Genomic DNA, 16,065 nt, shown 5'->3' with positions numbered 1-16,065 from the left:
AGAGAACCAGGAGTGTGATCTGTTCTAATCAGCTGGGAATCATTTTAACCAAAACGGCAGGTGCCAAATCTGAGCCAGGATGAAAGGAATTGCAGATTTGAGAAGGAGTGAAAGTGAGGTATTTTTAAACTAAACAATAAAACAAAACTCCTAAAACTTAGTACAGAGGTAATATACGTTCTTTATAAAAAAATGAAAAAAACAACAGAGAAGCGTAGAAAATTTAAAAATCATCCTGTAATCCAGTCATCTGGAGGTGAGATATTGTTTTTTGGCACTGGCTTATACATGCCCATATCCCTATATAATATATATGTGTGTGCGTGTATATATGTGTGTGTATATGTATATGTACACACATATATATTTTGTTTTTAAACAAAAATAGAATCTTGTTCTATCTGCGTTTTTACCTGTTGCTCATTAATCCTTTACAACATACTTTTAATGACTGCACAGTGTTCTGGTAGGTGGGTAAATCATAATTTGTTTAACAGTCTTCCTGTCCGTGGACATTAAGGTTGTTTGCAATTGTTTTAAATCACATTGTCCTGGACACTGAATCTCTGAGCATGTTCTGAAGCACAGTGTTTCCTTGAGAACGGGTCAGTGGTCATGCACATTGTGAAGACCTTGGTGTATACCGCTAAACCGTCCTCCGGAAAAGGTGCTGTTGGCACTGCCACCCTATAGCGCTAAAGCAGTCGGCCTATGAGTGCCAACACTGACTGTTTATCTGTTTGAAAACTGCCAATTTTCTAAGGAAAGAGTGGTATCTGAAAGAGATATATTTAGCATTTTAAGGATATGGTTTGACAGACAGATGATAATCTTCTGTACTTTCCTATTTGTCTTCTGATTTCACACTCTATAGTTGGCAGTGGCATGTGGAGGGAGGAGCTAGGATCAGGAATTCGCTGGGGAAACGGAAAGCTTAGGGCGAGAATGTTCTTCTCTAGGCTGGCCGAGGACCATGGCATTGCCACTGTGGGGATGGGCTTCCACCTGTGCCACGCACAAGGAAACAGGGATTTGGATCACTTTGGTGAATATAAAAAGAGCCTGGGAAAAGGTGCCTGGAATAAAACAGAATAGGTTTTTTGTGAAGAGGTTTCCATTTGGAATGTCACATACTGTGTCAAGTGATATGAGATTGTGCCATGTTTACTTGATAACGCAAAGAAGAAGAAAGTAAAGGTTGCCTCTACTCCTAGCACCCGGAGATAACCCAGTAACATTTTAGTCCACTTGCATTGTTGTCTTCTACGGGAATGCTTGTGCGCATTTGGTTTTCTGCCCTGCTTGTTTCCTTAATACAGCTTGACAACCTTTCCGCACCGACATTCTGTAACCTCACATCTACACACACACACCCACACACACACACACACACACACACACATTTCCATTTCCCCTTGTTGGATATTTAGGTGGTTCCAATATTTCGCTATTCTTGAACCAGAGCCTTGTGCACGTGGACCAGGTTTGTCACACAAGGTTGGAGTTGCTGGCTCAGTCCCCTTCTGTTTGGAGTATTGGAAGCAGCACTGAGTAGGAACAGGAGACAAGTCTGGTGATGGTTCTCAACTGTCTGTGTCCCTGGATAAGTCACCATGCATCGCTGGACCTCACTTGCATCTGGGCAGCTTGGGGTTATGGGAGGTCAGAGCCATGTTGGGCTTGACACCCAAGGAAGCCGGGGTTGCCACAGAGCGCCCCTTCTCTGGAGCCCGCTATGGTGGTCAGTGTAAGTGAGACCTGCACGTTAACACACACATTCATTATCAGAACCGGTAAAGACAGGGCACCCGGCAGATCTTGCTGGAAGTGCTCTTTCTGATCAGTGAGGTGTATAGTTTTGGTAAAAAGAGACAGAACTTATGGGATAGGGGTAACGACCGACTTTGACTATGAAAATCTTGGTTTGGGTTTCCATTTTTCTTCCAGTTGGAAGGGTGGCTATGCTTCCATTCCCACTAATTTGTGTTTCTGACTATGATTTCAAGGTGATGGCTCTGGAAGAGGCAGGTGTTTGTGTGCCTGTGTGTGCGCATGCACATGTGTGCCAGAGAGAAAGACTGATTGACTTAAATTGCCTGAATAAAGGCATCTCGTGACTGAGGCTAACCCCGAGCCAAAAGTTAGCAAGATTGAGAATGGGAAAGTTGGATTTCCACAGCTGTTGCCACTGCCATGGACTGGCCCAGAGACACTCCCTGGGGAAACACCACCATGTGTCTGATTGACACGGAACTCTAGCTTGGCCCTGCACACACTCCGCCAGCCCTTGAGTGGTGTTGGCGGTGCAGTGCCCAAGGCCTTCTCCCTAACTAGATGAACCCTTGAGCTAAGAAGCAAAGTGCTCCTTAAAATAGCAAATGTCCAAGGTGGCAGTATGCAACTATTATCCCCATAGGATAATTTCCAGGCCGCATTTAATTCCAAATCCACCTAGCAAGTGTGACCCAGAAGACTCTTCTACTCCTGTGCCATCTCTTCCCAGGGAGCCAAAGCCAAACCAACCCAAAGTCTCTTTTTCCAGGCATAAAGTATATATACATATTTTTAGTCATTAAGTTTATATATGCAGCTATGCATCCTGCCTGTATAAACATCTTCTGACATCCATCCCATGCACATTATAATAACATCCCTCATTCTGGGGGCTGCCTCCAAATGGGGGTATTCAGAAATTTGGAGGGAGTTGCAGATATGGCATGCTTGATGATCAGCGCCCTTGGTTTTTAGGCTGTCAGATTGCAGAGGGAGCATGAGGGGACAACAGTGGCACTTGGAGTGCGATGGTTTGTGGTGATTATGGCATCACAGAAAGCTGGCCTTTTTGGTTTTTCCTCTGATGACATTGTGATGGGTGTGTGTGTGTGTGTGTGTGTGTGTGTGTGTGTGTGTGTGTGTGTGTAGCACACTTGAGCCAGGGGCTGACACTCTTTTCTTGTTCCCTTTGTTCACTCTGGAAGATATGGGTGGCCTCTGGCTCTTGTTTTTCCCGCTGATTATGGAGCACTGCCTGGCAGTCGCTCCGGCCAGGGCAGAGTCCTGCGCCACTTCACCTAAAGGCTGCCTACTTGTTTTCCTTGTAGAAACTTGAGGATGAAGAGGAGAAGGAGGAGAGGGTTATCAGCAAAGCGCCCACCACTGTGTCTGAGGAGCATCTCTGAGAAAGGTGGCTGTGACTCAGGGACACGGAGAACACCCCCACCTCTTCAGTCAGCACAGCTCACTGCCAGCACCAAGGTCTTCGCAGGGGCAGCTTTTGGAGGGAACCGGCTGGAATATTTGTAGCTTGGACAGCAGTGCCTATGCTTCTGGAACCCACTCAAGAGCTTGCACGGTCTAGTTGGGGAAAATCGCACCTTTCACCAAATGCAGATTCGATTCCCGCCCCCTCCCCTTTTAGGTTCTGGGAGCTGGTGTTGGGAGAGGCTGGTGGGTAGTGAAGTCAGTCCTGGCTTTGCACCTTGCCTTCCCTCTTCACCTCCATCCCTCATGGAGAAAGCCTGCAAAATTATCATGGAAAGAAATCTTATTCAGGATATTAACTTTTACTAGTGTCTTAAGACCCAGTTCTGAGGAGCGGCAGCTGCACTGGATGAAGGTCATCCGACTGACTGCTGACATTCTGTGGGAGAGAGAGCACCATTGGAACAAACCCACAGGTCCTCTGGACCTAGGTCCTCTTGGCCAAAAGTTGGGGGCTGACTCCAAACCCTCTTTCCTAAGAGCTGATCAAACCTAACATCAATAAACTTGAGAAAGACTTCATTGTAGCCATGAAGAAGAAACTGATTGGGGAGAGGTAACCACCTGGGTGTGTGGGTGCTGGGAGCTGTCTTCTGAGTGTGTTTGTGAAGGCCCACATTGGGGAACTTGGGTAGCTGCATTTGGGAATGGGGAGGTTCTTTCCTACAAAAGAAGTCCTTGCCCAGAGATTCTGTGAGTCATAGTCACCTCTGATGCCTTCAGATGGACACTGCCTTGAGGAACAAGGTGCTTGTTTTCTCTGGAGAGAGGGGATACCGGCCATCTTCCTATAACCGATCCTGAGAAATCCAAAGCTGCTTCTGAGATGAGAGGCCACATTTGGCTTTTGAAATGGGAATTGAGCCCACTTAAATTAAGGGTATCCCACCTCTGGTGGGGACAGTATTTGCACACCTACCCCCTTCTAGCAATAACCTTTTATCAGGTATTCTGAATTTTAAGGGATTCCCTTTAAGCCAACCCAGGCTAACCTCCTCTCCTGCTGAACCTGCTGTCTGGCTCTACTCATAGGCTTGGGTGGGTAGTGTCTCCTGAAAATAAGACATTTTGGTAATTTCTTCTGTACATTGAGCAGCTGCAATCATGACCACTGTTTTGTTTTGCTGTGGCTACTGCCCTGGACTCAGCATATGAAGTAGCCTGTGCAGGCGACAGTGCTGGGGTGCTTGGGCCACTGCCAGAGAAGCCAGGGGTGCATGTGTGTACAGACACTGTTTAGGTGGGGGGAATAAGTTAGGGATGAAAGAGAATGTATGCCTTACCTTAAAAAAAAAAATTTTTTTTTTAAAATAAATCCTTACCTGAGGATATGTTTTTATTGACTTTTAGAGAAAGGGGAAGGGAGGGAGAGAGAGCAAGAAAGATACATTGATTGGTTGCCTCCCATACGCACCTTGACCCGGGATCCAGCCCATAACCTAGGTATGGATCCTGACCGGGAATCGAACCCACCACCTTTTGGTGTACAGGACAACACTCCAACCGAGCCACCTGGCCTTACTTTTTTTAGATCCACCAATGGATATTTTTTCCATTGATTTTTAGAGAGAGAGTGGGAGGGAGGGAGGAAGGGGGGGGAAAGAGAGAAACATCAATGTGAGAGAGACACATTGATTGGTTGCTTCCCCCACAAGCCTGACCAGGGCCATGGATCAAACCCATTTTAATGTGCCCTTGACTGGGAATCGAACCCTTCGGTCCACAGGCCGATGCTGTAACCACTGAGCCAAGCTGACCAGGGCCCGGCCTTGCTTTTTGATAAGGAGAAAGGGTTTACTCTTTATTCCCTTAAAATGTATTAACAAAATGTTTACCAAATCCATTGCTTTATTTTAAAACATAATTTTTATTTTCTATTTGTAAACCAGATGTTTTAAAGCAATAAAAGATTTTTCAAGTGGTCTGCCTTGTCATTTGATGGGGCAGAGATGGCTTTTTGGGAGTCCCTGTGAGATTATTGCACATTTCTGAGGGCTGGAGGGGTGCGGTGAGGGTGTTGGGGCTGGAGGAGCAGCTCCGGTGACCTTCCATGGAAGTGGTCGTCTGTTTACATAGGTGTTAACCATCCTAGTGGGTGATTATTATTACTTTTTTAAATCCTCACCTGAGGATATTTTTTCCATTGCTTTTCAGAGAGAGTAGAGAAAGGGGGGGAGAGAGAAATATCAATGTGAGAGAGACACATTGACTGGTTGCCTCCTGCATGGGCCCTGACCAGGGGCAGGGAGTGAACCCATAACCCAGGTACGTGCTCTTGACCAGGAATTGAAACCCCTACCCTTCGGTGCTCAGGCTGACACTCTAACCACTGAGCCACACTGGCTAGGGCCTAATGGGCTTTTTTTTTTTGAAGATGAGGCTGTAAAGGTTACTGTTGGCCTACGTGGGAGACTGCAACTCAATGTCCAACACATGACCCTGAGTACATGTACTGAGTACACATGAAGGTTCACCTTGGAGTGAGTGCTGATGAGAGAGCCCACTGTTTTTGGCACTGCCTCAAAGGGTCGCTGGTGTTTGTTTTATAGTCACCCCAGCCAGGCACCAGCTTGTACTGGCCAGAGGCCACAGTTCTGGCATCTGCAGTTCTGTGTTCTGATTCTTCTGAACTGTCCTCCTTACTGCCACTCCTCCCTTCCCATAAGGTCACGCACACCTTATGTCTGTTACTGGGATATGCTGCCATCAGTGTTTCATACTTGTCTTCCCTAGAGGGTCACACTGTGCCTGTGGCATTGTGGTCCCATATCTGTTAGAAATTCTACTTTAAATCACCCAGGAAGGGAGCCCAGTCTGGGCTGTTAAAGGAATCTCATAGTCAGTGTCTGCTAAATACTCTCTCTACATTATCTCTTTAGATCCTTTGGGATGTTGTCTTTAACTGGAATCATATTTCTATGATGCATGCCTAGAGGATCCAAATCATTTCATAGGTGGGTTCCACGTGGATCTCCACTCAAATGTTAACTCTCTAAGATCACTGCTTTTCTTCCCGCTTCCTTACAGAAATTGGTAAGGGAAAGGTAGTTCTTAGCGCTGAGTGAAACCGCTGCAACCATTTTTGGCACCATAAAGCAAGCCGGCCTGAGGAGGAAGCCAACACAGGTAGGCAGAGCCAAAAGAGTCAGAGAGAAATGGAGCTGGGTCCTGATCAAACTGTTCCTGAAGTTTATAATCCCCTTAACTTTACAGTTTTGTGAGCCAATGTTATATTTGTTGCTTAAGCTAATTTAAGTAGATTTTTGTCCCTTTCACTTAAAGAGCCTTAACTGATAGAGAATTTTGAATGCATTTAAGTATCAACTTCAAGCTTCCTGTCATTCCAAGTCTCCTGCCTCCCTTTCAGACCTATCTGCTACTTTCTACTTCCTAACTTTTAAAATATTGAAGTTACACTGATCTTACTGCTTGAACAAGGTTGTTCCTGCCTTCCAAATGCTATTCCCTCTGCCCTAGATCCTGCCGTATATCTTAAGACACATGATACCTAGACAGTCAAGTCTCAACTAAAATCTTACCTCCTTCTTCCTGGTGATATAAGTTATGCACTCCCTTCCCCTTCTTGGTTACAATATTTATTTTCTAGAATTCTTATTACTGTCGGAAGTTGTTCTTTTTCACTTGTTGGCTTTTTTATTGTCTTATGTCCTTGGCTACAATGTAAGGACCACAGGAGCGGAGTCATTGCCTGGGTCATTTCTTTCTTTTCCCCAAGTGTCGTGCATGGAGTAAGTGTTCAATAAATACTTGTTGAAATAATGAATGGGCCCTTGAGTCTACATGCTGTGGGAGGGCGCAGCCAGAGTGGGGCCCTCGGGGCTGTGTTTGGAGGACATATCCTTGGGTTTCAGTGCTTCCCTTTTTGTCGTTGTGCAGCTGTTTCTTCTATGCTGCCTGCCTCTGTATTGTGCCTGTACTTTCTCAAGACTCTGTTTCTTCCTTAGGAAGAAAACAAGAAAGGATCCTGACTGTTCGGTTGTGACCTCAGAGTCCTGAAGGTAGGGAAGGAGAGGAGGAAGATTTGACTTCAAGGGAAATGAACAAGTGACAGAAGGAGCTGGAGGCTGCCAAGTTTGCCTGGGTTGAGTTGTATTTGTCAGCAGAAGGCTGTGATTCTCCTATGCTAGGGCTCAGAGGGCAGGAGTGCTCTTGGCTTAAGGGAGGTCAAAGTACAAGGACTGATCAGAGCAGAGGGTTTTTCTATTTATTACAAAATTCATTACACAAATACAGCTGACCAGAAGGTCTAAAAACAGCCCAGACTCTTCCAACCGTAACCCATTTGCAGCTACAAGGATATAAGCCATGCTCACTCACAAGGGAGCCCTTCTTAGAAGAACTGCCTGTTCCTCAGATGGTTCGGAGTCTTGGGTCCAGCAGCAGAGAGGAGCCCAGCATGCGTGGACAACCCCTCGAAGCAGCCCTTGGTGGCAGCTGCTCTGGGCGAGGCAGCAGCTTTAAGTTTCACAGTCCACTTGTTCCCACCACACAAGTCAAATCAAGGGATGGAAATAAAAGGAAAAAAGCTGGAGGCTTGGAAAGAGATCCTCCAAGGGCACACAGTGGGCTTCTGAGGGGCTGGCAATTTCTTGATCTGGATGGAGGCACAGAGGAGTCACTTTAAAATGATTCTTTAAATTGTTCATACATTATATATTTTTCTGTATGCTTGTTATATCTTTAAAAATTTTAAATGTGATAAAACCAAAACAAAGCATAAAAGGCTCAAAGTACATAACGGGGCTGATGATGGAGCAGAAAAGAAGTGAAAGCGCAGAGAGGATGATGGCAGAAGACAGCAAAGGTGGAAGACGAAGTCTCGGAGGTGGTACTGTTGGTCTCAGTTTCTCTTCTTTTGTCTGGATACTGGTTCTGCTTCTAGGTACCGGAGCCCAACTAGCATACCCAGGATTGAGAAACCTTAAATACAGAGAGAACATTAGTGGCTGGCTGACATAAGCACAGCGCTCTCTTGTACCCCCTGTATGTCTGCCAGGGCTGGGACAGTTCCTATGGGATGTTTAGGGTGGTCGCATGCTTACTTGCCACCATCAGGGGTGCCAGGACGCCAATTGTGGGAGCTGCGGTCCCGTATACAAACAGCTCAGAGAGGAAGTGCCCCAGAGCAAGAAGGAAGGTCCAGAGCGTGATGTGGTAGAGCCTACAAGGGAGGAGACAGAAATGGGAACTGAAGTACTGCTTGTTCCATGCAGAGGAAAAGTTCTGACCAGATCCGATGCACATAAATAGAAACCCAAGAAGTGACTATGGCTGAAGGCAGAGGAGACTTGGTTCTGAGAAAGACCTGTCTGCTTGACCACATCCATTCTCTGCTAGGGCAAAACTGAAGGTTTCAACTGCTAAAAGGAGAGGAGAGTGGTCCAGGCATCCAGAGTGGATCTCCAAGTCTTAAGCCAGCTATAACAAAGCAGGGTCTGCATTCATTCCGGCAATTCCAGGCAGTGTGGATAATTTTGGATCAACCGTGCTACATATTCCACTTACTCAAACTGGCTTGACTGTGTAATCTGAGCCTACCTGGCAGGTGCTTGGCCAGGGGCTGGTCAGAGCTCATATGATGCCACAGGTGCCACAGAATGAAGGGCCCGAATGAGGAATGAGCAGCAAGGACCTCTCAGGGGCTTTCAGATGCTCTTGTAATGTGGGCTGGTTATTTTGTCAGCCTGGGAAAATGGTCGGATGGAGGACCTGGTGACCACCTCTTGGGAAGAGAACTTGTTCCTCAGCTTTGACAAAAAGGTGGGGCAGAGGTAGGTTACAGGATGACTGACCATCTGGATTGCTGGTATCTTTTTTTTTAACTGAAATTTTCAAAAATATGAAACCTCCAAACATACAAAAAATTATAGATACTATAAGATACTATGCAACCAATATCCTGCTCCATCAGATATGAACATTTTGACATCTTTGCTTGAGATACTTTTTTCTAAGAAATGAAATGTTAGTTATCAGTTAAAGCACCCTGTGTATCCATATCCCACTGGACTCCATTCTGCTTCCCCCTCCCCCAGAAGGAACCAGTATCTTAAATTTGGTTTTCATTCTTCCTGTGCATGTTTGTATACCTTTAATAACTATGTATGTATGGGAGTTGACTTTGAGTTTCCAGTAACAGAGGGAATAGAATCAGAGTGCACATCAGAAGCACACAGACAGAAGTCCCAGGCTAAAAAAAGGTTGGAAACACAGGTCAGCATGTGCAGCTGTCCAGTACTGGGAGAAGGGGGAATGGATGAGTAATAGAGGTGAAGATAAGTCTGAGCTGTTTTTGCTCATTCCAAAAGCACAGCAAACAAAAGATGTTACTCTTTGTATCTATCAGCAATTCATCATGGTAAAGGTCTTTAAAATGATTTCTCAATCCTTACTCCCTCCCAGTCACCTGAGAGGAAGAACAGAAATACTGGTCTCATTTTATACATGAAGAGACTGAGATGCAGAGAAGGTACATAATGAACTCACTGCTACAAAGCTAGTTACTAATAGAACTGACACCAGAGCTCATTTTCTTGTTTTCATTCTCAGGCCCCAGGCTGTTTCCACTAAACTACAGTTTCCAAAAATATGCACAAATCTAGAACAAGTAAACCACAGTTTCAAGTTAAAAAAAAAAAATTAAAAATTAAGTTGGAGAGATTGCAAGGCTGACAGCGGTGCTTCAAATCCCACTTGTCAGTCTTCCTCAGATTAAATTAATTGGGTCTTTATATGTAGATCTGTAAAATCAGGAATGAAAATCATTACCTCCCCAGGCTGCTGGGAGGAGACTTAACCAAGGTCACAGAGATGAAAGCTCCAGACAAAATAAGATAAATACTATTACCTCCTCTCTTTCAAGATGCTGAGGGTCTGGATCAGACAGAAAAATATTTTAGTGTGAAGTGGTGTCCTGGTGGCCTCACCCACTGACCTGAGCAAACTTTTCCACCTTGATGTGGTGATGACTGTTGCTGGGAACAAGGCTTGAGCCCCCTCCAGTGGCCAGCACTGGCTACAGCATCCTCTAGACAAGAATGCAATGTTCCACGCAAGTCTATTTGAGTACCCTCAAGAGGCGGAATACAGAGGAGTCCTGGGTTCTCTTTCACCCTCCTCTGCATAAGCACATAGTTTATTTGTAGGTTCTTTTTTTCATGGACTGTGATTTCTGTTCACTCCTGCTTAAGGAGGAATGTGAGAATAAGGTATGTGTGGGTGGCTGCTCTAAAAAGCACACTACTGTACTTTAGTAGAAGAAAGGCTGATTCTTTAGTAAAGAAGTAGGGGGTTTGATACAGGCTACTGGATCATGGCACTGGCAATTTGCTATGTCAGTTCAAAAGAATTTTCAAACCTTAAAGACCCATTAGGCCTATTATGTTTTTTTAGGCCTGGAAGGAATGGGACCTATTAACCTTTTATTATCCACATTCTAGGCTAAATGTATCAAAATTAGCAGGTCTCCAAAGGGAGGACCACAATGGATATGCGTAGCACCTAAGTTCGAACAAAAGAATGCTAAAGCTCTTCCTTCCCTTACATACGTCTTGTTGCGGATGTCGATGGCACAGAGACAGCGAATCACTGACGAGAGCAGCGTCCAGATCCCAAAGGTCCGAGCTTGGAGGCCATTCACTGTGTAACAGAAAAAAACAAGAGTGTTGAGAAGGAGAAGGTTAGGGTCCCCTCCAAACTCTTCCTACTTCATTGGTGGTTCATGGGAGGCAGAGAGCTGAGGCTGAGCTTCCTCTGGCTGGGAAGAGTGGAGGCTCTGGAGCTGCACATGGGAACTAGAAGGAATGGAAGGAATTCCAGAATGAGAACTGCTCAGCTCTTCTTCAAATGTCTACAGCTGGGCAGGGGAGTTCCAAGAGTGGAAATCTAACAGAGAGCCAACTTAGGCAAATAACTCCTGGATGTAGTTTATACCTCTGCCCTAGAAAACAGTCTGGTATTGGTGAAGCTCAGCAAGTCTGGATCAGGACAGGTTAGGGGGAATGTTGCAGAGTGGTCTGGCAATACAAGATGCCTGGGAATTCAGCAGACTTTCAAGGCTGGTGTAGGAGAGATCTCAGAAATAGTGGGATCTGTTTAGATAGTCACATCTGGTCTTTCAAAGACCTAAGTCCCTGGGTCTTCTCTGAATCCAGATCTGTATTATTTGAACAAAGCCCAAACCAGGCTGGTTTCCTGGACACATGGTAGTGGAATAAAGCACTGTTTCTTTAGTGTTTGCCAAGGCCACCCTGCTCTTGGTGGCTTTGTTCTGACACTACTGTATTAAATATCTTGTCCTGAAAGTATGGATCATATTCCACTACAACAGTAGTTCTGGACCCTGGGCATTTATTAGAATCAACTGAAAAAGTTTTATAAAATTACCAGGACCTGAGTACCAAACCAATGAAATCATACTCTCTGGAGGTGGGCCTTGGACATACGTATTTTCTAAAACCTTCTCCCTTGGTGATTGTAATGTACAGCTTTGATCTAAGGCATTCAGTGGTCGGAATGCCAAAACACTGAAAGCAAAGATACTTCATTGCTGGACTATTGAGCAAGAGAATTTCAAGGGACCAGACTGAAAACTGAAGGGTCTATTAATATTGGGCTTTTAGGTTTACCCAGCCTTTGGAAAACCAGACAGTGTTACCAATTTCACAACCCTGAAGACCTCTGGACAGTAGTAAGGTGAACAAAAATTCCATATGCGAACCAAATACCTAGCAGTTAGCCCCAGTGGGCTACATTCTTTATAAACCACCTTGATAGCTTTTCTGATGAAAAAACAGGAAATTTCTGTAGTCAATGAGATACAAAAGGGGAATATTTCACCAATCTTAGCCAGATTAGGCATCAGGTGAAATTCTACCCAAGTACCGATATGATCAGCTGAATACCATGACAGACCCCAGATCATGAGGAGGAGGCTGTCTCCACTTCTGGGCTGGAGACAGACAGACGGGGACACACACGTGCACCCACTTCTTTTGCTCAGCTCTATGCCCTTCAGCAAGTCACATGACCCCTGGGCTTCTCTGTCTCAACTTAAATTCAAAGGCTAGACCAGATAACCTCTAAAATCCTGTGAATTTATACAGGACTCAGGGACCATCTGAGGGCAGTGTTTGATGGTGAAGAAGTGGAACTGTCGTGCTCCCTTTTCCAGGTTCTTTACTCCTATTGTATTTAAGCTTTGCTCAAAATGAGCCTTAGCCTACTTAGTTCTCATACCCAGATGTTGCAGAACAATGAGCTAGGTCAGAGCCTGAATCTGGGTTAGCTATAAATGTGAACCAGGATTGTCAGCTGCTGTGAAACCGTGCTGCAGCTCCAACTACCCCACACATCAACTCGAGGAAGCCGAGCTGCAATGTGCAAACATCCTCAGCAGAGAGGCTCAGGAAACTGGGAAAGGCTGCCATGGCCTTGTCAAGTTCCACTTTGGGAGACAAACTTGGAGGGATTTGGGCTGTCTTCTCAGGGACTATGCTACGGTTTGGGAAGACCTTGGATTAGTAACTCCATTTGCAATATGGAATGGAACCATGTGTGCCATGACATGATTTCTGATGACAGCTGAGATAACATGAACAACTTCTTTACGGCTTTCTGGTGGGGCATCACAGAGTCACCAAGTAACTCTATTTCCTCATTCACCCTTGTAATGCTATTTTACAGACTAGGGCAGTGTGAAATGAACAAAAAGGTGTTCAGAGAAGCTTTGGTGGGGAAAATGGGCCAAGTGCTATCCACAAAGTTTAATTCTCTAGTAGCTGCCAAAGGCTAGATTAGGCAGCATAAGAATCACCTAGGTAGTTATTAAAAAATAGATTCCTGGGTTCCACCCAGGGGGTGAAAGTTTCAGTATGTAGGTTCGGAGAGGGAAACGGGCACCTGCACTTTCTTTGTAAGTTTCCTAGTAAGTTATTCTGATGTATAGCCTAGTCTGGGAACCACAACTTAGGCCACTCCCACAAAAGATACAGTTTTTTTGACTTCCTACCCAGGTCTGGCTTGCCGGTGTAGAGCTTTTCATAGAGAAAGGTGTGGTCTCGGAAGCTCTGTAGAGTGTTCCCCATGGCTATGATGGACACCATAACCAGCCAGCTTCGTAACACATTCAGGAAACGGCTCATGACTCCTCTCAAATCTGAGAGGGCTTCTTGCCCTGGAAATGAAGACAATGGACATGAGACAACAGATGGTTAATCTATAACCATAAGCTCTCTTACCCCTGTAGTTAACCTGTGTCCCAATCATGAGGGCTGTACTAAGCTTATTTGGTCGATCACTTCATAGATTCCTCTGCAAGTCCCCTAGGCTCACCCTCCCCAGTTACCTTAACACACTACTCTTACCTTCAGAATTAGCACACTGCCTTTGAATAGCTGACCCTAAACCAAAGTGTGCTGACCTTTACCCAGAGTGAAAAAGGCTAAATAATGCAGTAGGCAGAAATGACAAGCCCAGTGGAAAAACTGGAGATTAAAAAAGAGAGCAGTAGAAGAGGAGGTATACAAATATTACTATGAACTAACAAAAGGGATTTATGTATAAGGCTTACAGAAATTGGTCTCAATATTTAGTCATACTAACAGCAGTGAATTGACAGTATACTTTACAATAAATGGCACAGTACTTTGTCTTGAGCAATTTCTCCAAGATATTATCCTACATCAGAACTCTTTTCTCTTGGCTGAATCAGTCCTCTTATATCTTTACTTCTAGACTGTTTTTTCATGTCACTCCTTTGTACTACAAGTGGCTGAAAGGTAATTATAAATAGCTACTAAGAGATACCTGCCTGGCTATTGATGACAGATCCTTCCAAGTGCATAGAAGTATTACATATTTTAGTGGAACCAATGGTGTGAGGGCAATATTTACATCCTCAGGTTTTCTCTAATCTGGTTCTCAGGTACACCATGCTCCATAAATTAGGAGAACAATCTAAAAGTTAAAATAAACTGCTGTGACTTTAGAACTAGTAAGAAATTATATGGAGAAGGAAACAGCAATGTTGGCATTGGATTGCAGGAGAAATTATAATAGCTAACAGTTACTGAGCATTTGTACATGCCATGCACTGTAACAAGCACCTAACATATATTGTAGACACTATTAATATTTCCATTTATATACATATTTTTATTGCTTTCAGAGAGAGGAAGGGAGAAAGAGAGAGAAACATCTATGATGAGAGAGTCATTGATCTGCTGCCTCCTGCATGACCCCTGCTGAGGATTGAGCCCACAACCGGGGCATGAGCCCTGACCAGGAATCGAACCGTAATCTCCTGGATCCTAGATGATGGTCAACCGCTAAGCCACGCCGGCCAGGCAATATTTCCATTTTACAGATGACGGTTGGCACAGGGAGGTTAAGTGATTTGCTTGAGGTCATACAGCTAATATATGGCCGAGCTGAGATATGAAGCATGGTCTGTTGGACTCTGCATTTCAATACTGCCTCAGTGTTTCAGAATATTTTGCCAAAGTTTCCATTTTTGAGGAAGACAAGCATACCATATCCTCTTTTGTCTTCACGTTGTATAGAAAATACCATTAGGTTATGAACTTAAAAAAAGAAAAAAGCTTAGATTAACCCTTGCTGAGCACCGATTTCAATTAGCTTGACTTAAACAAAACCTATGTAGATAAATAATTTAATAATGGAATTACTTCTTCCCATCTTCATTATGTTTTTTGGCCCACGGTTTATCTGCTGCCAGGTTAACTTCCTGGGCTTTGAGAGGTGACAAACTATCAGGCTTCCTTTTTCACTCTGTCAGTAAACGTTTCAGTATGGTCCTACGCTACCCAGATGAAACAGACATCTTGAGCCAAGTCAGCCATGGCTCAAGACAGGGTGAAGCACCAAAAAACAAAAAAGAACTAGAGAGGAGGAAGGATGAATAGAGGAATCCCTCCAGGAAACGTGGATCACAGAGTGGATTTTGTCCAAGTCTAGAGAGAATAGGGCTCTACTGAACATCACAAGCAGTTACAACCTGGGCGAAGATTCCCCTCAACCCATCCTCCGTATTTTCTTACCCTCCCTCAACAGGAGACTCTTCCCAGGGTCAGAAAAGCTGCATGGATGGTCCCCTCTTCTTGATAGAACTTATGCCTTTCATGTCACAGAAGCTCTTTAAAATCCCAACAGATAGCTGATGAGGGCAGAGCCTGAGCATTCTTCTGAACTGCTCTCCCAATCCCTCGACCTCATTTCCCTAAAGCTTGAGGGCCTGCTAGAGTATCCAGTATCTATTCTCAGATTTTGCCCAGGCCCTGCCCAGCAAAGGTGTGGTGTCAAAACTTGAGTCAGGAGAGAGGCGTTCCTATCTTGGCCCTACCATTTAGTAGCTGTGTGACCCTCGGCAAGTAATTTACACTTTACAGCCCCATCTGAGAATTGGAGATTTAAAAAAACACTATCAAGAATAGTCTCCTTACCTGGCGACGGGACCCCAGCCCGAAGCAGCAGCAGAGACGCTACCCCCAGCAGCTCCAGCCGGGAGTCCACCTGAGCCCCTTGTCCCCGCCCACGCCCTCACCCGGCTCCAGGATTGGGCCATTTCTGTCAGTCTTCGCTCTGGTTGGCTGTTCCGGTTCAGCTCAAGCAGGAGATGGGGCGTGAACCCCTTTACTGCCAATCAGCGGTTGCCGCTGCCCAAGTGACTGTCGGGTTACGCCGCTCACACAGTGAACCCGCCTGTTGAGCGTGGCGGAAGAACTCCGGGCTCCGATTCAACCTTTTAGAGGCGGGGGCAAAAAG

The 16,065-nt window shown here is 45.1% G+C and overlaps 2 protein-coding genes across 3 annotated transcripts in view; one reads left to right on the top strand and one right to left on the bottom strand.

Moving 5' to 3' along the window:
* Positions 1–3,290, top strand: part of FLVCR2 (FLVCR choline and putative heme transporter 2) — a 53,931-nt gene extending 50,641 nt beyond the window's left edge. Inside the window, exons 10-11 of one of the 2 annotated variants that reach the window (XM_087818986.1) lie at positions 1,463–1,483; positions 3,102–3,290. In XM_087818986.1, the coding sequence (XP_087675112.1) occupies positions 1,463–1,483; positions 3,102–3,179 (99 nt within the window). In that variant the 3' untranslated portion in view covers positions 3,180–3,290. The remainder of the gene's footprint in view (positions 1–1,462; positions 1,484–3,101) is intronic. The other variant, XM_016208692.2, reaches the window with a different exon arrangement.
* Positions 3,291–7,840: 4,550 nt separating this feature from the next.
* Positions 7,841–15,764, bottom strand: ERG28 (ergosterol biosynthesis 28 homolog). Its single transcript, XM_016208693.2, has 5 exons — positions 15,744–15,764; positions 13,292–13,456; positions 10,830–10,920; positions 8,325–8,443; positions 7,841–8,202 (listed from the first exon to the last, which is right to left on the bottom strand). The coding sequence occupies exons 2-5, from the start codon at positions 13,422–13,424 to the stop codon at positions 8,123–8,125; spliced, it is 423 nt and encodes a 140-aa protein (XP_016064179.1). The 5' UTR covers positions 13,425–13,456; positions 15,744–15,764; the 3' UTR covers positions 7,841–8,122.
* Between the last annotated feature and the right edge of the window lie 301 nt (positions 15,765–16,065).

Source organism: Miniopterus natalensis, chromosome 1, assembly GCF_054644295.1.
Source record: "Miniopterus natalensis isolate mMinNat1 chromosome 1, mMinNat1.hap1, whole genome shotgun sequence".
In the NCBI taxonomy this organism is placed as follows: domain Eukaryota; kingdom Metazoa; phylum Chordata; class Mammalia; order Chiroptera; family Miniopteridae; genus Miniopterus; species Miniopterus natalensis.
This window is presented reverse-complemented; position numbering and strand designations above follow the sequence as displayed.